We start from the raw sequence: 18662 nt of genomic DNA, 5'->3' as shown, positions 1-18662 counted from the left end.
GTGCAGCACTAGTATGGGGCACGCCAAAACGGCTCCATGAGCACTCTCAGTTTCTCTCTGATTAGACGTACACTTATTAACACTCAACTTGAATTTTGTCCCCTAGGGGAAACTAACACATGCACATAGCTGGCTCAATTTCGTTGTTACTAGCTGTACAACTTTGGTTCCTATATTATATATTTAATTCGGAAGAAATATTTAATTGAATTATTTGATTCTTATGTTCGTTTGAAGACGTGACTTAAAATTAGAAGGCTGCAAGCCGCTAGGGTTAGAGATCCTCTACTGCTAATGATCCGTAGATCTCTGCTTAAGGAAAGATCGCGCCACGATAGCTTCGGGGACGCTTGCGATGCTTGCGATGGCAGAATATGGAGTCTATTAACCTGTGATGTTGATACGATTATTTTTAATCGCAAAAAGCGTATTGATGGAATTAAAATGGCTGGTAAAGTGTGGAATACAGAAATATGGAAAGCTTGGGATAAACATGGAAAAAACGATTTGTAAGTGGTCAAACGCGTTAACGCGTTGTTCGCGAGAGTGCGTTCGATTATGTATTGAATTGATACCTCTGTGCATTGTACTCGGTGCAATTGATGGTTGCAACTTATCTCTCCTCGTTTCTCGCTCTTCTGAAGAGTTAATTGTCAATTAACGACTGTTTGCAGCCTCAAGTTAATCAAGCACAAATTTAAGGAAGGCAACACTGCAGGTGAGCGACCGTACCCTTTATTACCGCTTCGCGTTGCTAGCTTCCCGTTTCATTTCTCCGGCTGTGTTTCTACTTTACGCGCGTTCAAATCCCTTTCACTTCTCATTTTATTTTCCCATCGTGAGGTAAAAATTTGTTCGTGAAACATTATTTCTCAATCGCGCGCATCTTCGCGATCACTACTTTATCTTTAAGCGTCGGGACTTCACCGGATCGTTTTTATTATTATAAATCAAATAATTAGGTGAATTTTGTTCCTCCCATACGAACGATTTATCAATATCTATGAAATACGGGTAGCAGTTTTTTTTTACATTTCTCCGTTAATATTGTCTTATAGAATGGAGAAGGGGATTGTACGAATTAATATCGAATGGAATCCGTGGGAACATAAAAAGGGACAATGTTGTTCAGACATTAGGTGAACTGACGGTAAGAATGAACAGACAAGATGAGAAACTATTGCCGATGTTCGTGTTCTGTAAAATGATATTAATTGCAGAATATTGATGGGGCAATACCATCTGCAATCGTGGATATATTTACATTGATAGACGTAGAAGCGCATAACGAAGAGAGGAATAACTTTTATTACATTGTAAAAGAATCAGAGAAGGTATCATTCGATAGGACAAGTAACAAACTAAACGATATTGATTGTTCGACTGTATTAAAACCGATTTCCAATGGCATAATTAATTTATGTCGTTTGCTTTTCGTTTAGTTTCTCACAGACAGGATATTGAAGGAGCGTTTAGAAATCGACACTCTCCAAGATGTCGGAACGTTAAAGAACAAAAATTTTCAGACGAAGTTCATCAAAGTAAAGACAAAGTTGTAGTACGTATCCTCTCCTTCTGCGTGAATTCTGATCGAAATCAGACGAAAGTTCATGTCAATCGTTTATCCACAGTTACAAACAACGAAAATTCAATTTATTTCGCGAGGAGAGCGAAGGATATTCGAAACTGATAGTGGAATTGAATCAGGAACGTCCTGAGAGCGAAGTAGCGTCTATACTGGAAATCGTTAAATCCCTAATCGGTAAAACGTCTTGTGATCGATCGCTGCGATTGGAAATTTACCAACAGACTTAATAACGCGAGATTCATTTTTCTAGGATATTTCAATCTTGACCCAAATCGAGTCCTCGACATTTTATTAGAAACGTTTGAGAATCGGCCGCAAGACGATGCGCTTTTTATCCCATTAATTCGTTCGTACATGAGCGACCAGCAGGTCCTCTGCGAAGTTTTAGGTTTTAAATACTGTTCTACCATGAATGCGACACCGTTCTCGTTGCAAAAAGTCACTGCGCTCATGTTGCAACATGGCGTGATCAAACTGGACGATATATTGCCGTGGTTAGTGCCCGACGACAGAACGATCGTCAAGGAGCACGAACAGGCGATGAAACAAGCTAAAGAGTACGTTCGGAAATTGAGCGTGATCTCCACGAAAGACAAAGAAGAGGTACCCGAGGAGAAGGAGAATCTTCAGGATAAATACGCGAGTAATCAAAAGTTCGGATTGTGCGAAGCACTTTTGGAGGTCGGCGCTTGGGAAGTCGCGCAGAACCTGTTCAACCGGTTACCGGAGCACAGTCTCACCGACCAGCGCCCGATCGCGTTGTCGCTCTGTAGAATGATTCAGTCTCTCATCGAGCCTGTTTACCGGAAATACTGTATAATATCTCCGAAGTTGCAGGGCAGAAGAATCCCACCGTTAAAAAGTTCTCTCGCTCCGAAACCGATGGAGAATCTCGAAGAGATCCACGATCAATTATTACCGATGCTAATAGTCCTCGGACCGAATTTACATCACGATCCCGTTCTGATGTACAAAGTCATGCGACTGTGTCACACAGTCATAAAGCAATGCTCGCTGGATTCTAACAAGCAGCCGATTGATAAAAATAGTAACTTGTACTACGACGTATTGACGATTCTCGATGTCGCATTGCTGCCGTCGCTGTCCTTCATGGACTGTAACTGCTGCGTCGCGGAGGAACTGTGGAACATATTGAAGTACTATCCATATCAGAACCGATACTGTCTGTACGCTCGGTGGAAGAACGATACGCCGTTGCAGCACGCCGCGCTCTTGCGAAAAAGAGCGGACGCGCAGAAGAAGATTAAATCGATTATGAAGAGGGTCAGCAAGGAGACCATAAAGCCGGTTGGGAGATCCATAGGCAAACTCACGCATTCCTCGCCCGGCGTATTGTTCGATTACGTTCTTGTACAAATTCAGTTGTACGATAATCTTATAGGTAAGGCGGTTGAAAGTAGCTCCTCGAAATTGGCGTGGTACGGTTCATTTGTTAATCGATGTACGTGCGTGTCGTAGGTCCTGTTGTAGATTCACTGAAATATCTGACTAACATTTCCTACGATGTACTTGGCTACTGTCTGGTGGAAGCTTTGGCTGGCGCCGACAGAGATAGGTTTAAGCACGACGGCACCAGTATATCTCTCTGGCTGCAGTCCCTCGCTTCGTTTTGCGGGGCGATATTTAAAAAGTATAATATCGAACTTACTGGCTTGTTGCAGTACGTAGCTAACCAACTTAAAGCACAAAAAAGGTACGACGAATCTTCGCATGCCTATTGAGCCTGTGTACGACCATTTGATCACCCTGTCGTTTAATTTCCTCTCCAGCTTAGATTTATTAATATTAAAAGAAATAGTACAAAAGATGGCAGGCATCGAGGCTGCCGAAGAAATGACCTCCGAGCAACTAGACGCCATGGCAGGCGGAGATTTACTAAAGAACGAAGTAATTATCCTCGATATTAAAATGAATCAACATCACCTGAGCGTCATTTAATCATTTAAATCCAATATTCCAGGCTGGTTACTTCAGCCAAGTACGCAATACTAAGAAATCTTCACAACGATTGAAAGAGGCTCTTGCAGAGCATGATCTCGCTGTAGCTCTGTGCCTTCTGATGGCCCAGCAAAAGCACTGTGTTGTGTACAGAGAGACAGATAAATCTCATCTCAAACTCGTCGGTGAGTGTCAAGAAAGCGATTCTCCTTATCACGAATGGAATGTTTAATTCGATTTTTGATCGCAGGAAAATTGTACGACCAGTGTCAGGACACGTTGGTACAATTCGGTACGTTTTTGGGATCTACTATGACGGTGGACGAGTACGTGGACCGGCTCCCTTCCATTCACTCGATGCTCCAAGACAATCACATACATTCTGACGTAGCATTTTTCCTCGCAAGACCAATGTTTGCACATGCCATTAACGTAAGCATCTCCGATCTGTTTCAATCGATTCTGATTCGTGATAGAATAAGTATGATCGTCTTTAGATTAAGTACGACGCTCTGCGTAAGGCTGATCCGAACTACAAGAAAATGTCGACTACTATGAAACAAGCGAAGTACGCGGAAGCCGCACAGGCGGTCATGGCTCCTGTCGCTCTGTCGGTCAGACCTTTGCATCCGGCGAAAGTCTGGGAGGATATCTCGCCGCAATTTTTAGTCACCTTCTGGTCTCTGTCTATGTACGATTTGTATGTTCCTGTCGAAAGTTATCAGAGGGAGGTCAACAAGTTGAAGCAGCTCGCTGTTCAAAGTGCCGATTCCAAAGATGTACGTGTTAATATTCCTCCCCTTGCGAAATGATTTTCCTCTTACGTTATTATTAATGTATATGTTCTCTTATAGAACGTTAGCAAAGGGAAGAAAGAGCAGGAGAGGTATAACACTTTGATAGACAAGTTACAAGACGAGAAGAGGAAACAGGAGGAGCACGTTGAAAAAGTGTTTGCATATCTAAGGTAAGTTTAACAATTCAATGTTTCTAGATAATTTTCATTCGATTGTAACGATTTATTCAGGCAAGAGAAGGACACGTGGTTCTTATCGCGTAGCGCTAAGTCAGCGAAAAACGAAACTATCACACAATTTCTACAATTGTGTCTGTTTCCTCGTTGTACATTTACTACCGTCGATGCTATGTACTGCGCGAAGTTCGTTCACACTATCCATTCATTGAAGACTGCGAATTTTTCAACCCTTCTTTGCTACGACAGAGTAAGCATGAAAATATTTCGTTTAAGAGAGAACTGTTATTTCAATGAAGAATATCAATCCAATAATCCGTCGTTTCGTTTCGCAGCTTTTCTGTGATATAACATATTCAGTTACCTCGTGCACCGAGAACGAAGCTAATCGTTACGGGAGATTTTTATGCGCGATGTTAGAGACGGTGATGAGGTGGCACTCCGAGAAAGCCATATTCGACAAGGTATGTATTACAATAATGCGCACGCGAGAGAGAATTAAAACGCTTACACCTAACATTTTTAGGAATGTAGCAATTATCCGGGATTCGTAACGAAGTTTCGCGTCAGCAATCAATTTTCCGAAGCGAACGACATGGTCGGGTTCGAGAATTACAGGCACGTGTGTCACAAATGGCATTACAAAATCACGAAGGTAATAATTAACTTAACTTTTCGAAGCGACGCGTTAAAAGGATTATTACATAACTGCATAAATTTCATAGGCGATCGTAGTTTGTTTGGATTCCAAGGATTATGTACAAATAAGAAATTCGTTGATAATATTAATAAAAATATTGCCGCATTTCCCTGTCTTGGCGAAATTATCGCAAATCCTCGAACGTAAAGTGGAAAAGGTTCGGGAGGACGAACGCGGGCATCGTCAGGACTTGCACGTGTTGGCTACGTCGTACAGTGGTCAATTAAAAGCGAAAACTCCGAATATGATTCGCGAGGCAGATTTCCATCACGTCGGCGACAAGGTTCGTGCGAACCCTTAGTGTAACAGTCGTTTGTTCTTACGAGAGGAGACAATATGAAGTTTTCTATCTAGGCTGGGAAAATGCAAGAAGCTTCGAACAGCGAGTCGACGGAAAAGGTTGGCGATGGGATATCTAGCAAGGAGATTACGAACGGCGACAGTAGGATAGACAAAGAGAACAAGGATCAGCGGGAGAAACGAAGCGCGTCTAATCAATTACATCAGTAAGTTACGTTATCTAGAATTCTATTTAAAACCGAGAACATGATTTTTTATCGGCACTTATTTAAACGCAGCGACAGTACGGAGAAAGTCAGAAAAAAGGAAGAGAATAAAGAGAGTTCGGAGGTGAAGGAGAAGCATATAAAAAAGGAGGAAATTAAAGAAGAGGATTCGATAGAAAAGAAAGACCGAAAATATTATAAAGTAATTATAAATATTTCTGAATTCGTCTATCTTGGAATTTCTGTTACATTATTTCGTTTCATTGTAGGAAGAACATTATTACGGCGGTGGTGTAGATAATTTAGACCGTGATCTATCTAGTGTCTCAAATAGTAGTGCCAGTTCTGGTCCGACGCAGGATGGCTCTGACAGAGGTTCGAATTAATAAAATTACAAACTGCACTACTAAATGATTGATATTGACAAAAGAAAAACATTTTGATTCCAGACGCCAAACGAAGAAAAGTTGAGAATATACAAAAGGTAAGTTATTACATTGCTTCGATGGTGCGTCTTTTTGCTCGTATATAATTTTAACTTTTGACCCAAGCAGGACGGAAGACGCACGGAAGGGAGTCTCGACAAAAAAGAGCGTTCGAGTAAAGGGAAAATAAGGGACGAGCAGAAAGAGCGGAAAGAGAAGAAGTTCACTAGGAAAAGAGTACGTTTAAAATTTTCTATGAAGGATCCGTTATGATTTAAGACGATCAATTTGATATTTCTTCGTACAGGACAGAACAGACGAGTCAGCGGTTGCTACCGAACAGAAAAGAAGAAAAGACGACGAGAAGGGTAAGAGATAATCTTTCTCATAATTCTTAATTCATATTTATTTTAGTTCTCCAATGCTAATGAGGAAATTTGCTTTCAGCGAAAGGAACGCATCAGAACGGCGATATCACCGAGCACAGGGAGAAACATCACTACAACAAGGTTCGTAACTTCTATTTTCGCATTTTCGCTATTCATCGTATCGAAGAGATTCTCAGGATACACAAACTGGTTTCATACATTAATTCTCTTATCATCAAAACGATCGCTATTTAAATCAAACTCAGAAGGTCATTACTTGTCTTTCCCATAGAAAAAAATTGCCCCTATCGTACGTATTCGGTATATATCACGGAAGAATAAAAATCGTTACACTTTTCTTTTTATAATCCCGCAACATGTCACGAATTTACATTTAATATCCCGCACACATTCAGCCTATAAATTAACTTTTTTAATCATTTTTCTAACACTATTCCTTGATACCCCTTAGTTGATAAAGACGTCCGCTTCGAGTACATTGAAAAGACGAAATGGGAGACAATAGCAAAGACCAGAAAAACTAGGTGATACTATCAAGTACCCAAACGACAATTGCAGGGTGCCGCGGCATTCAGAAGATTCATATGAGAATGTATTTTCAGGAAAAGTCACCCTACGCAAAGGAACGTACTCACGAACGGGAGGGTCGTGAAAGTCGAGATAAACAATATCCTTTTTAAATACTGGATTAAAAATATATTTATCATCGAATCGATATATAAAATCCGAAATAAATATGATCCTTAATACCGAGCACTAGGAGGAGTTCGGATCCCAAACGAAGATGATGTACAACAATGGAAAAAATTTGACTTAACATTTTATATACTACGTTTGGTGTTGCATGTAATTAAGGTAGAATTCGAATAATAAAGAAAAAAAAATAGCGATTAATTTGTATATTATATTAACGTCCAGTTTTATAAAATAAACTAGGTGACAAAATCACTTTGGTACACGTTCAATTCAGTCTTAAATTTGTACATACGATTCAAGTTTTATATGTATAATTTATAATAGGTACTATATAGGTACAGTAATCGCAATAAAATAAAAGCCAAAACCTGTAGCCTTCATTCACGATTCCTACCCTTCGATTAAATTACAAAAAGACGAGTTTAAATGATCGTCGTAAACAAAACTAACATCACGGAGAATTGTTAATGAAATTGTAATAATACTGATCTGCTTTCAAGCTCTCCTCCTCTAATCGCTTAAGCCTCATCTTCGCGTCTTGCAATATGTCCTCAGTCGAGCTACTCTCACTGACGATTACGGTGGTCTGCGTCGGAACCTCCGTCGCAGGCCTCAACGAACGTATGTCCTCCACTTGCCGAGACAGTTGAAGAGCACGTTGCGTTATCTGTTCTATCCTTAACTGTTGTTCCCGAATGAGAGCACTCAATTCCTCCTTTTCCCTAGTAAGTATCTCGATCTTATCTTCCTGCCCGTCCGTCTGTACATCGATGCTCCTTAAAAACTGATCGAACGTTTCCCCAGTTTGGACCTCTTTCGGTTCGCGCGATCTTGCCACTTTTTTACAATCGTCTTGCTCCCTATTCAATCTACAGATTGATTATTAATTAGTAAAAAGGGAGACTTTTTATGATTCAATGAACTACGAAGTATTTACCTATTCGCTTCCTGCGACAGTAATCTTTCTTTCAACGTCAATTCAATCTCTTTCTGCAAGATCTGTTGCTTGCTAGCTTGCATCTCTTCCTTGAACTGTTTCTCCTTTAAACTCATATTATGCATAGCATTCTAAACGATACATTCGAATGTTATTACGTATCACAGACGAAGGTTGAAAATTAATATTACCTGGACTAGATGCAATTTTTCGTTTAACGTTTCGAGCTGTTGCTCGATAACGACCGCCTGCTCTTTCAACATCATTTCTCTTTCGCGTAGCTTGTCATCAATCGTTCGCTTATGGGTATCAATCTTCCTCTTTAAAGCGGACAATTTTTCTACATACAAACTGTGCGACTTCCACGAGAATTCGGTCTGCGTGGACTCGTTGCACAGGGAGACCTTGTCTTTTACAGGCACGTCGTCGCGCAGATTATAAGAGAACATAGTTATACATTTTAATATACATAGAAGCAGGGGCGTATCGCTTTCGACGTATTGCGAAATAACGTATTGGCCCTTAGGGTCTCGGGGGTTGATGCCCAACGTTTCCAAAGCGTGAAATATATAATCTGTCTGCAACTTCCCTTTGTTAATGCTCCCACCCTCGGGTTTTTGGAACGTTTTATCAGAGAAATTAACTAACAACGGTGCCTCGCTGGCGAACACAGACATGGTATACGCGTAATTGTGATTAAACAAATACTCGGCTATAAGCAAATCGTACACATACTGCTTGGCGCATCTTGGCCCGTCGCTCTTTATAACCAGCTCTCTGGTCTTCAATGCGTTTATCAAATTTTGACGGAGATGCGTTCTGATATTCGAAATCACGCCACACTTTTCGAACCTTGAAATTATTAAATATGTAAATGAAAATGCAACTGGAAATAATTTGGATCTTAACCCATACATTCTCTTCTAAAATAGAAGGTTTTAAACGTAGCTACGTACCAATTGAATAAAGTAGAATAATATTCCTCGTCCATGTTAGAAAAATGATTTGATTAGAGAATTTCTTTTATAAAATAGCGTCACTGTTTTAAGTTGCACTTTCGTATTAGAATTGGGAGTGGGGTTGATTATCATATGAACAGCTGTCCTGTTGTATACAACAGTGGTGGAGGACCGATCGCGTTCATTTAAATATAAATTATATCAAATCACGATGGTGTTAAATAGCAAATTGCCCGTATTAAGACGACTGTTACAAAGTAGCAGGTAGGTGAAAAATCGGGATAAATCATGTGAAGGTTAATTCATCTTTCCCTATATTAAAGAACGACCTGCCCGTCGGGACTGTGACGCGTCCCGATAATGAACAATTGCTGCATAATTTATAACTCATTTTCAGGCAGTTCCACAGTTCGAGGATTAAGAAATCATACGAAGGTACGGGTAAAACGACGATAGATATTATTAACAAGAAAGATGAAGACGAACAGTCACAAGGAGGTTTATTAATAAACAAATGTTTACCGGTACGAGAACATCTTAAAGTAGTCTGAAAATAAGATTACATGCTCTAATTTGGTTTTACAGATAGGATTTAAGTTGAGCGATAAATCATTAATAATGGGACCCATGGCGATTTTCCCAAGAAGTGTCTTGTCGTGGAATGTCTGCACTGCTAAGGATATAAACGAAGAGACCTTATCTCTGTTCATTAACTTGTATCCAACACTGGATCTCTTAATCTTAGGTTTAGAAACTAAGTACGAGCATAGTAAAATTACAGAGATGAGAAAGATCCTGACGAAGCATAATATCAGAGTTGAAATACTCCCAGTGTATCAAGCCTGCGGTGTTTATAACTTTTTAACGAACGAAGGGAGATACATCGGTGCAGGTTTAATACCTCCTCTAGTCGAAGATTCTTTATTATTAAAATTACATAAAAAACCAGTTGAAGAGAAAAAACAGATAGAGGAAAAATAATAAATTATAGAAATCATTTATAATGTTAAGAGACTAGCTTTCTATTTAATTTGTATATATGTACAAATAAAGATTAAAACCTGACCAATATAATAACGCTTTTATTACAATTCTTGTTCCCGGCTAAATAGACAGAGGCTATATAGATTGCACGTGTTAATTAACATAAACTCTCCCGCACGTGACGTTATAATTCCTTTCATTTCGTTTTCCTTAGTGTAGGGCCTTTTTCTGGCAACTATGATTGAAGGATCCCTAGGTTGTACGTGGTAACATAACCAAAAAAAGCACAGTGCGCCTGAGCAATACCGAGCACGTTCATTTTCTTCCATTTTCTCTCTGGCGCCTGGCGGTAGAAAGCGTAGTAAGAGCATCCGCAAGCGTGACACGTTTTACAAGAATATAAAATCATCTGATCATTAAAAAGGTAAGACTACCGTTGAGTTTCGTTCGTCTGAATATTCTTAATAAATATCTTCGATAATCCCGGGTTTTCTGACTGAGTTTCTGGATTTTGTTCGGTGCAGATGACACTGAAAAGCTTTCCACGAGGAGGGAAGAAAGTCCCGGAGAAGAAATTCCATGCGGAGAAGCATGATAAAAGACAGCGCGAGAAAGCTGGAGGGAAAAAAAGAAATGAGGAAGAGGAAGCGAATTTTATTTCTACGACCGCCGAGAGGTTAACGTATGCAACGATATCCGAAGGACTGACAGTGTTAGGATGCGTGTTCGATGTTACCGAGTACGATTTAATGATATCCTTGCCTGGTGGCACGATCGGTCGTGCTCAGGTCACAGATATCAGCGAGACTTACACGAATTTGTTACAAAATCTGATCGAGTCCGGAGAGCAGCAGACAGGCGAGTTCAAATCTTTAACAGAATTGTATTCCGTCGGGGACTACGTTGTGTGTTACGTGAAAGCCATACGGCCAGAGGAGAAGTTTCAGATTGTACTTTCTCTAGAACCAAAATTGATAAATCAAAGTATAGATATCAGTCATTTAGATGTTGGCTCGAGGATGGTCTGCACCGTCAGCAGCATAGAAGATCACGGCTGTGTGATCGATACAGGATTAACGAACGCGAGGGGATTTATTCCTAACAAGGAAAATGAGAAGAATTTGTTCCCTGGCAAACAGCTTCTGTGCTGTGTGAAAGAAATGAAAACGAGCGAGAACACATCAATAATCACATTGTCTTCTAAACAAGGCCTTGTCAAAGCTGTCCACGAAACAGATATTAAATCGTTGGACAGTTTAATGCCAGGCACGAGGTTTGATCTTCGGATTAAGAAAGTTCTAGCCAACGGTGTACACGTTTCCTTTGGAGAAGATTCAATAGGCTACGTAAACCAACTATACTTAGAAGAGCCGTTGTATACGTATGGAAAAGGAATGAATATCACAGGAACGTTACTGTATATTCTACCCACAATTAAATTCGCGTACTTCAGCTGCATGTTAGACAAACCGCGAGACGATTCGATTAAACCCGGAGACATGATCGAGGAAGCTGTTACATTGTTCAAAGAATCCGGCGGCGTGGTGTTGCAGTTGAATAAAAACAAAACACGAGGTTTCCTTCCCTTAAAAAGAGCGAATGTCGACTACGAGAAGATAATGGAGAAATTTATTCCTGGCTCTACGCACAAGTGCAGAATACTGGCTTACGTTTGGATGGACAGAACTTACGTCTGTACAATGCAGCACTCGTTGTTGGAAGAGAAGTATTTTAAAATTGCAGATTTTCAACCGGGGGACACGGTGAAAGCAAAGATAGTGAGTATAAATCAGGAGAATGGTATAGTCAATGTGCAAATCGGTAAATTCGGTGGTCAAGTTTCACCGGAGAACGTGTCTGACGAAGGTTTGACCGCTCTGAAGAAACTGAAAGTCGGTGCCGAGGTGCAAGCACGAGTCTTGTTCGTGAACACTGCCTGGAAGAAAGTCTACCTCACTTTAAAGAAGTCTATGATAAACAGCAACCTTCCTATTCTGTCCGATGTAAGAGAAGCGAAAATCGGATCGAGATATCACGGAACTGTAATCCAGACGCACAAAAGTGGATTGTTGATAAAATTTTACGGCAATGCAAAAGGTTGGGTTCCGCGGCGAGAAGAAGACAGCTCGAATTATTCCATTGGGCAAACTGTCTTAGTAAAGATCGAGTCAATAGACAAAGAATCCGGGAAAATGCTGTTGAGCATTGGATCTAAACGAAAGAAAGAGGAAGAGGAGGAAGTCAAAAAAGAAGAGAAGAAAGAGTTCGAAATCGGTGACGAGGTGGAAGGAACGATAGTCGAATCCTCTACTCTGGGCGTACAGCTGAAGATCAGTAAGAATTATGGACAGAACGTGAGCGTAGGATTCCTGCCGGCTGGTCATATGTCGCCCTGCATGGAGACTGCAGCTCTGTTGGCATCAAAATGCATCCCCGGGGAAACATTGACTGCTGTAGTGTTCACCACGGAGCCTTTAATATTCACTAAAACTTTATTCCCCCAAGGGAAACACAGATTCTTCGAAAAACTAAAAGTCGGGAACTGTATACCTTGCTCGATAAGAGACGTCGAGCCTAACGGCGTGAGAGTCATCCTTCCTGTCGCAGGATGCGCGCCATTTGGATACGTCAACTACAGCAACGTCAGCAATTTTCATCTCTTGAATACGAACCAAATTCTGTACGCGAAGATTATGTCGATCAATGAAAAGGAGAAGCAATTAGGCTTGACATTGTCGTTAAAAAAAGTATTCGACGCGCTGCCCGATCCAAAGAGCAGGCTTATGGCTGCGGTGGACCCTTTGAAATTATACTTGAGCAAACTAAAAGAACTGGCTTCGAATTCGTTTTATGAGAACAGACCGATCTCGTCTGTTAAATTGGGACAAAGAGTCACTGGAAAGATTGAAAAAGTTACAGACAGCGGCTTGGTAGTACAACTGCCGAACAATTTGTTAGGCATAATATCTAAAGATCATTACCGTGGACAAAAAAAAGTTGGTGATAATATTTCTGGCACGATTATGTGGAAGAATTATGTCCACGAGCTGGTCGATATAACTGCGCTGCCTGCTTTGATGAACAAAATAAGCGTAAACCAAAATAAGCCGATACAATTTGACAAAGGAAAAGAGCTTCGAGGTAGAATCTTGATGGTGACGAATTGGTTCGTCTTAATTTTGATAAAAGGTGCCGGCAAAGGCACTCTGGTAGCGATGCCTGTAAGGCGACACATGAACGACGTACAGCCAGATCTGAGACCTTACAATGTGGATGCTAAGATCAAATGCTACATCGTGTTAAACTCTAAGGAATCAGACGTTATGCCAATCTGTATGGTGAAGTCTGCTTTTGAGAAGAAAAATCAAAAGAATAAAGATGCCGATAATGTGGTCGCTTCAAAGAAGAGAAAGAATGCTACCCAAGAGACCGAGGTACCTACTAAGAAGATAAAAACCGAGGATAAAGAGAAAATGGGAGTTAAGAAGAAACGAAGCAAGAAAAAATCTGACTCTGCCGATTCGACTTGTATTAAGAACAATAATTTTCAAATTGAAGAAGAAGACGTGAAGCCCACAGAAACTGAGTTAAGGAAATCAGAAGAAGAGAAGCCGAGGGTACCGGAATGCGGTTTCTTCTGGGACGACACACCCGATTTAAATCTCCTCGGTAAAAAGGAATCCTCGAGCGAGAGTGAAGACGAGACGGAGCAACAACCAAAACAGAAGAAGAAAAAATTGAACGCCGCCGAACGTCGAGAGGAAGCGAGGCAAAAAGAACGGGAGATTCGTGAAAGAGAAGAAGCCCTAGCCAGTAATCAATTACCAAACTCCGTGGATCAATTCGACAGATTGGTTCTGGGCAGCCCAAACAGTTCTATAATTTGGCTACAATACATGGCGTACCATTTACAAACGACAGAGATCGAAAAAGCGAGAGCAGTCGCGAGGAGAGCTGTAAAAACAATTAATTTCAGAGAAGAAAACGAGAGGCTGAATGTATGGAACGCATGGTTGAACTTGGAATCGAAGTTCGGAACCCCTGAATCGTTGAACGACGTTTTCCAAGAAGCCGTTAGAACCAACGATTCTTTAAAAATATATACCCACATGTTAACTGTACATATAGAAGCTGGTAGATTAAGTGAATTAGCAAAAACAGTCAATACTATGATAGGAAAATTCAAACAGAATCCTCAGGTATGGATAGACTGCGGCGAGGCTTTGTTAAAGGTGAACTTAAAGGATAAATCGAGGCACATTATGCAAAGAGCGTTGCAATCTTTGCCGCCATCTGAACGTAAGCGTACATTAAATGCGAATTAGAGTCTTCTGTAATAGGAGATCAGGTTTATAATGTATCGTTTGATTTTTTCCGCAGATGTAAATTTAATGGCGAGGTTCGCGCTGCTGGAGAACAGGTTTCAGGACAAAGAGAGAGCGCAGACTTTGTTCGAGCAAATTTTAAGCTCGTACCCGAAGCGGGTCGATGTCTGGTGTTGCTACGTTGATTGTTTAGTGAAAACTAACGATATCGATCTAGCTAGGTAAAATTCTTCAACGTATTTGATATTCTTTTCTTATACAGGATTTTTCTATTCAATTTTGTATTTACAGAAAAGTGTTGGAACGAGCTGTTGTTCAGACGCTCCCGCCTAGGAAAATGAAGACGCTGTTCAAAAAGTTTATCGCTTTCGAGGAGCAGTACGGAACGCAAGAAGACGTTTCCCGCGTGCAACAGATGGCTGTAGAATATGTAGAAAAACAGTGCAACAGAGATTGTTGATATCTTTGCTAATTTAATATTACATAAAATCACCACGTTCTTACTTTTTTTATCCCGTGCAAACCGAATCATGGCGAACAATTTCCGAGTACATAAGAATACATGTAATTTTAAATACCTAGCATAAGAAATACACACAGTTCGATTGATCGTTTAGAAACGTTTGAATCTCGAATACGTTCTGGCGTAGTAGGAGTGATAGTTCCGCGGGCGGCAGCACAGGCGCCCGCCGAACCTGAGCATGTACGGCATTTTCTTCTGCGCTAGCGCAGAATGCGGTAGTCCTCGAAGCGATGACTGTCAACGCGGAAATCGGCAGCCTTGCAATCGCCATATTGTTTGCACGCACGTTGCGTTAACGAGTCAGTGGTGTAATTAATCTCGCGGCGTCGACAAGTGTTTCGCCGGGCCACAAGAGGGAAGTGCGAAGCGAAGATAGAGGGAAGAAAAAGGTAAAATAGCGGTGGCCCGTTGGCGGCGAAACTACGGTCGCGCGGAGCCGCGTTCAGAGATTTCGTTGCAATAACGTCGGCGTGTGGTTCGCGTGATCGCGAGAGGTTGACAAAACCGTCCGACGTTTAAATCGATCGAGTGGCCGTCGTGTCGCGTTGGTGGGCACGTCGAAACCTACCCGGATCGACGTGTATTTCGCCTTTGGTGACGTCACCGACAGTTCCGAGGGATGGCCCGTGCTCTCGAGCACCGCGACGCATCGCCTCTCCTCCCCTTTTCGTAACCCGTAAAATCGACCAACAGACAGAGAGAGAGAAAGCGAGAAAGAGAGAGCGAGCGCGAGTGAGTGTGTGTGAGAGAAAGAGAGAGAAACGAAGTTCCGAAATCACGAACTCGCGGACGACGAAGACGACGACGACGACGACGACTACTATGGCCGTGGAAACGCGAAGGTGTCTGTAAAACACTGACGTACTCTTTTTAGTGAAGTCGTGTTGCACGCGCCAACCTATCTCTGTTACCTACCTACACCTTGGGACCGAACGAATTTAATCGAGCGAGAGCTCCACACGAGTAGAATCATCAGGCCGTGAGTATTTTTCCCCCCTTTTATCCGTTCACCCCTCCACGATGAATGACTCGGCCGCGTGGATGGAACGCGAATATGAACGTTTATACGGGTCGTGCGATGTTTTAAGTTTGGAACGTGAGAAATGCCAAAGGCCGTGTCCAAATCAACGCGTATACCTTTCTCCTTCTTTCCACCACGTCTTTCTCTTTCCCTCCACCCTGTCGCTCCACTCTCCTCGCTCCTTCCTGTGCTCGGGTTTTACCACATCTCTCTCTCTCTCTCCCTTTTTTTTGTCCCCTTCCTCTCTCTCTCTCTCTTTCTCGTTTTCCTGGCCTCGTGAACATGGGGTTAGGTTACGAGGAATTGAAACAACTCGATAAAAATATTCGAAGTATCGAGAAACGGTTCCCTCTTACGCAGCGTCATTCTCGGCCCATCGTCGACGGGAAATCGTGTATCCTGCGACACGGTGAATTATGTGCACGCGTCTCGGAAACCAACGGGGATAGAAATAGTAGAGAAGCTGAAAGGATCGATGAATCACTTGGATCAAATCGTCTCTGACAAAAGTTCTCCATTATTTCAAAGTCTATTTTATGCATTATTTGAAACCGTAATCGGGATATGATTCACGGCTCGATCCAAGTTTGGAAATCGAACGTGAGATCGGACCGCATTCCACGCGTGTTTTCTTACGTTGGAAAAGCTCTCCGCTGGTTTGTTATGAATCAGTTTCGAGCTATCATCATTTTAATTCAATGAACGTTTTAATTGATACTAGAAGCGAAGAATTTCGTATGATATCTCTGCGTTGCACGATAAATAGTAAACAATCGACGTTTCCCTGTTCCCTCTTATCATCTCAACGTTTCCTTTGATAAATCGTGAGAGTCGGCATCGATCGAATGCAAGTCTTCTTTTTGGAGGAGCTTCGCGTATCCTTGTCTTATGTAACGCAACACGTTACACGCATAAACACGCATACTAGGCCGTGCCGGTGGGCGAACCCGTGTGCGAATTCGATCGATGTTATTAATCGCGTTACGAGTGCAGTCTTACGCGAACCTGAAGCACCACGTGCGTGCGTACACTCACTGTTTTTCCGCATTGAATAGAGATATTTTTCCGTAGGTAGCTCCGCGGTGTTTCCCCGGCGGGAAAACGTCATTGAGAGAGAATGGAACGATTTCTCGGTGAGATGTTTAATAACGAGAACAACGAAACTGTTTCCCTGGCCACGTGAATGAATCCCGCCGGTCGCGATTGTTGTTTTTGGAGCGCCAATGCGAGGGTTAATAGCACTCTGGGGTAAAGTGAAAAAAAAGAAATGGTTGCCTTTGATTCCCCCCCTTGAGTGGCGAAACGAGGGGGAAGGAAAGAGACAAAAGATGGATTAGCATAGTGCTATTGTTGCACGCTGCTTACCGATGCAAGGCATTACCATCGTAGACGGTAATTTAAAATGCTGAAGACGCCTGGGAGACACGTTTCGCCTCGTTCTCGTTGCGTAAACGTGTAATCTGCTCTGGCAAGGGATCCACGTGTAGGTACTGATTCCCATGATGTAATAGTCGCGATCTCATTGATCCGCCAACGTTCTGTCTTCTCGTGCTCGCGTTGACAAATTTTACGTTATTCATTTTAGGCCTCGAGTCCGTCCGTCTCAACGAGTGAAAATCGAGATTGGTTAGTAAGTAGGTAACGAGTAATTGGGCGCGTGTACCTGTTTCTCAGGGGAACCTAATTAGCGACGCGCACGTTCGCTGGATTCGCATCATAGGATTAGTTACATAATTTTCAATTGTGCTCTTTACGCGATTACGTAACTACGTTATTGACTCAGCCTGCGCAACGGCGATAAGAGAGATGACCCGTAATATATTTGTCGTAATTGCTCCGCGAGATATCGTGCACGCGATATCTTTTTTGTCCCTCCTTCCCTTGTGGCCATTCGCCGGCTTTGAAGTCAGGAAAGAAGAATCGCAAGTCACACGCGCGGTACACAAGAGCTGTAATGATAATTTTTTTTTTTTTATTTATTTTTCTTCTTTATTCCGTCCTCTGGCTCGTTATACGATCTTCGAGGAAATTCAAGACGTTTCTCGTATTGGTTTTGCGCGTCCGATGTATTCCGGTGAAAACTGGGATGCTTGCCAGGTCCGAGCGGAAAAACGTGGCTGACTTTCTTGACGCCAGCTATTTGGCAGAGACGCGGATTCCCCCCTTGCGCGAACAATTTTTACGCCGCCGTTAATTCCAAAAACAGAATCGCAACCGGTCCAGTTAATCGCACCACCGCGAGAGATCTCGAGATGCATCAGGATTAAACTTGCCGAGGTCTTGTCTTTAATTCCCAAATGGAGGAATTATGGTTTAGCTACGCCCTGTTATGTAATTTCCTTTTCTGCTTAACGATTAGAAAAGAACCGTTCCATATCTTGATTACGTTGCACGATCGACACTATCTTCCTGTCTATCGTAGATAAACAGTCAGATATAGTTTCACTTGTTCAGTTTTGTAAAATATTTCCACAGCGACGAAATGCTAAATGCCAATTGATATCTCAGCTGTTATCAGTTTGGTATATTTAGAAAATCATAATAGCGAGAGTAATGAATTTAAGGATGTATTGGCTATACAGTTAATTCCAAAAGTTTATGTGCCTTAGAAAAACGCATTTCCTATAATTAAAAAGAAATCAGACGTCGGAAGAATAATGCTAATAATAAATAACTA

At 41.8% G+C, this 18662-nt stretch overlaps 5 protein-coding genes across 11 annotated transcripts in view; 4 read left to right on the top strand and 1 right to left on the bottom strand.

Annotated features, from left to right (window-relative positions):
- The first annotated feature begins 199 nt into the window (after positions 1-199).
- tho2 (THO complex subunit 2-like protein) lies at positions 200-7430 on the top strand. 4 transcript variants are annotated; one of them, XM_018032860.2, is made up of 26 exons: positions 200-509; positions 675-718; positions 1059-1150; positions 1221-1334; positions 1443-1558; positions 1632-1762; positions 1839-2990; positions 3068-3302; positions 3379-3496; positions 3570-3732; positions 3798-3979; positions 4045-4326; positions 4402-4514; positions 4575-4770; positions 4856-4984; positions 5047-5175; positions 5246-5503; positions 5575-5726; positions 5799-5928; positions 5996-6101; positions 6176-6210; positions 6281-6388; positions 6459-6519; positions 6599-6660; positions 7143-7207; positions 7298-7430. In XM_018032860.2, exons 1-26 carry the CDS (start codon positions 295-297, stop codon positions 7326-7328), a joined length of 4419 nt encoding a protein of 1472 aa, XP_017888349.1. In that variant the 5' UTR covers positions 200-294; the 3' UTR covers positions 7329-7430. The 4 variants fall into 4 exon arrangements, with proteins under 4 accessions (XP_017888349.1, XP_017888348.1, XP_017888350.1 ...); XM_018032859.2 differs by having other exon boundaries at positions 6278-6388; XM_018032861.2 differs by lacking the exon at positions 7298-7430 and adding an exon at positions 6992-7064 and having other exon boundaries at positions 201-509; positions 6278-6388; positions 7143-7213.
- Positions 7431-7539: 109 nt separating this feature from the next.
- Positions 7540-9219, bottom strand: LOC108629902 (uncharacterized). The gene is made up of 4 exons (XM_018032863.2): positions 9130-9219; positions 8365-9025; positions 8174-8304; positions 7540-8105 (listed from the first exon to the last, which is right to left on the bottom strand). Exons 1-4 carry the CDS (start codon positions 9162-9164, stop codon positions 7688-7690), a joined length of 1245 nt encoding a protein of 414 aa, XP_017888352.1. The 5' UTR covers positions 9165-9219; the 3' UTR covers positions 7540-7687.
- Positions 9220-9312: 93 nt separating this feature from the next.
- Positions 9313-10206, top strand: LOC108629903 (NADH dehydrogenase [ubiquinone] 1 alpha subcomplex assembly factor 3). Its single transcript, XM_018032864.2, has 3 exons — positions 9313-9396; positions 9530-9656; positions 9718-10206. The coding sequence occupies exons 1-3, from the start codon at positions 9344-9346 to the stop codon at positions 10111-10113; spliced, it is 576 nt and encodes a 191-aa protein (XP_017888353.1). The 5' UTR covers positions 9313-9343; the 3' UTR covers positions 10114-10206.
- A 225-nt stretch (positions 10207-10431) lies between these two features.
- Rrp5 (Ribosomal RNA Processing 5) lies at positions 10432-14933 on the top strand. The gene is made up of 4 exons (XM_018032865.2): positions 10432-10540; positions 10641-14415; positions 14497-14662; positions 14733-14933. Exons 2-4 carry the CDS (start codon positions 10641-10643, stop codon positions 14899-14901), a joined length of 4110 nt encoding a protein of 1369 aa, XP_017888354.1. The 5' UTR covers positions 10432-10540; the 3' UTR covers positions 14902-14933.
- Positions 14934-15163: 230 nt separating this feature from the next.
- Positions 15164-18662, top strand: part of LOC108629898 (ubiquitin carboxyl-terminal hydrolase Usp2) — a 14072-nt gene continuing 10573 nt past the window's right edge. For 3 of the 4 annotated variants that reach the window (XM_018032857.2, XM_018032858.2, XM_018032855.2), the window contains exon 1: positions 15164-15353. The gene's annotated coding sequence lies outside the window, so the exon portion shown is untranslated. Of the gene's footprint in view, positions 15354-15374; positions 15944-18662 lie in introns of those variants that run through there. The other variant, XM_018032856.2, reaches the window with a different exon arrangement.

The sequence above is a fragment of the Ceratina calcarata genome, unplaced genomic scaffold (assembly GCF_001652005.2).
Source record: "Ceratina calcarata isolate Rehan_Ccalc_2016 unplaced genomic scaffold, ASM165200v1 scaffold59.2, whole genome shotgun sequence".
NCBI classification, from domain to species: domain Eukaryota; kingdom Metazoa; phylum Arthropoda; class Insecta; order Hymenoptera; family Apidae; genus Ceratina; species Ceratina calcarata.
The sequence above is the reverse complement of the archived record's forward strand: the minus strand, read 5'-3'. Positions and strand labels throughout refer to the sequence as shown.

What these genes read in the sequence shown, in the direction of transcription:
- LOC108629903 (XM_018032864.2), top strand. Translation starts at nt 9,344, where the DNA reads ATGGTGTTAAATAGCAAATTGCCCGTATTAAGACGACTGTTACAAAGT. An exon ending in CGACTGTTACAAAGTAGCAG is followed by an intron (nt 9,397 to 9,529) that starts GTAGGTGAAAAA and finishes ACTCATTTTCAG; the next exon opens with GCAGTTCCACAGTTCGAGGA. An exon ending in TAATAAACAAATGTTTACCG is followed by an intron (nt 9,657 to 9,717) that starts GTACGAGAACAT and finishes TTGGTTTTACAG; the next exon opens with ATAGGATTTAAGTTGAGCGA.
- LOC108629902 (XM_018032863.2), bottom strand. Translation starts at nt 9,164, where the DNA reads ATGGACGAGGAATATTATTCTACTTTATTCAATTG. An exon ending in AAAAATTGCATCTAGTCCAG is followed by an intron (nt 8,305 to 8,364) that starts GTAATATTAATT and finishes TGTATCGTTTAG; the next exon opens with AATGCTATGCATAATATGAG. An exon ending in CTGTCGCAGGAAGCGAATAG is followed by an intron (nt 8,106 to 8,173) that starts GTAAATACTTCG and finishes ATCAATCTGTAG; the next exon opens with ATTGAATAGGGAGCAAGACG.
- tho2 (XM_018032859.2), top strand. Translation starts at nt 295, where the DNA reads ATGATCCGTAGATCTCTGCTTAAGGAAAGATCGCGCCACGATAGCTTC. An exon ending in TTGTAAAAGAATCAGAGAAG is followed by an intron (nt 1,335 to 1,442) that starts GTATCATTCGAT and finishes CTTTTCGTTTAG; the next exon opens with TTTCTCACAGACAGGATATT. An exon ending in GTTGTACGATAATCTTATAG is followed by an intron (nt 2,991 to 3,067) that starts GTAAGGCGGTTG and finishes TGCGTGTCGTAG; the next exon opens with GTCCTGTTGTAGATTCACTG.
- Rrp5 (XM_018032865.2), top strand. Translation starts at nt 10,641, where the DNA reads ATGACACTGAAAAGCTTTCCACGAGGAGGGAAGAAAGTCCCGGAGAAG. An exon ending in ATCTTTGCCGCCATCTGAAC is followed by an intron (nt 14,416 to 14,496) that starts GTAAGCGTACAT and finishes TTTTTTCCGCAG; the next exon opens with ATGTAAATTTAATGGCGAGG. An exon ending in AACGATATCGATCTAGCTAG is followed by an intron (nt 14,663 to 14,732) that starts GTAAAATTCTTC and finishes TTGTATTTACAG; the next exon opens with AAAAGTGTTGGAACGAGCTG.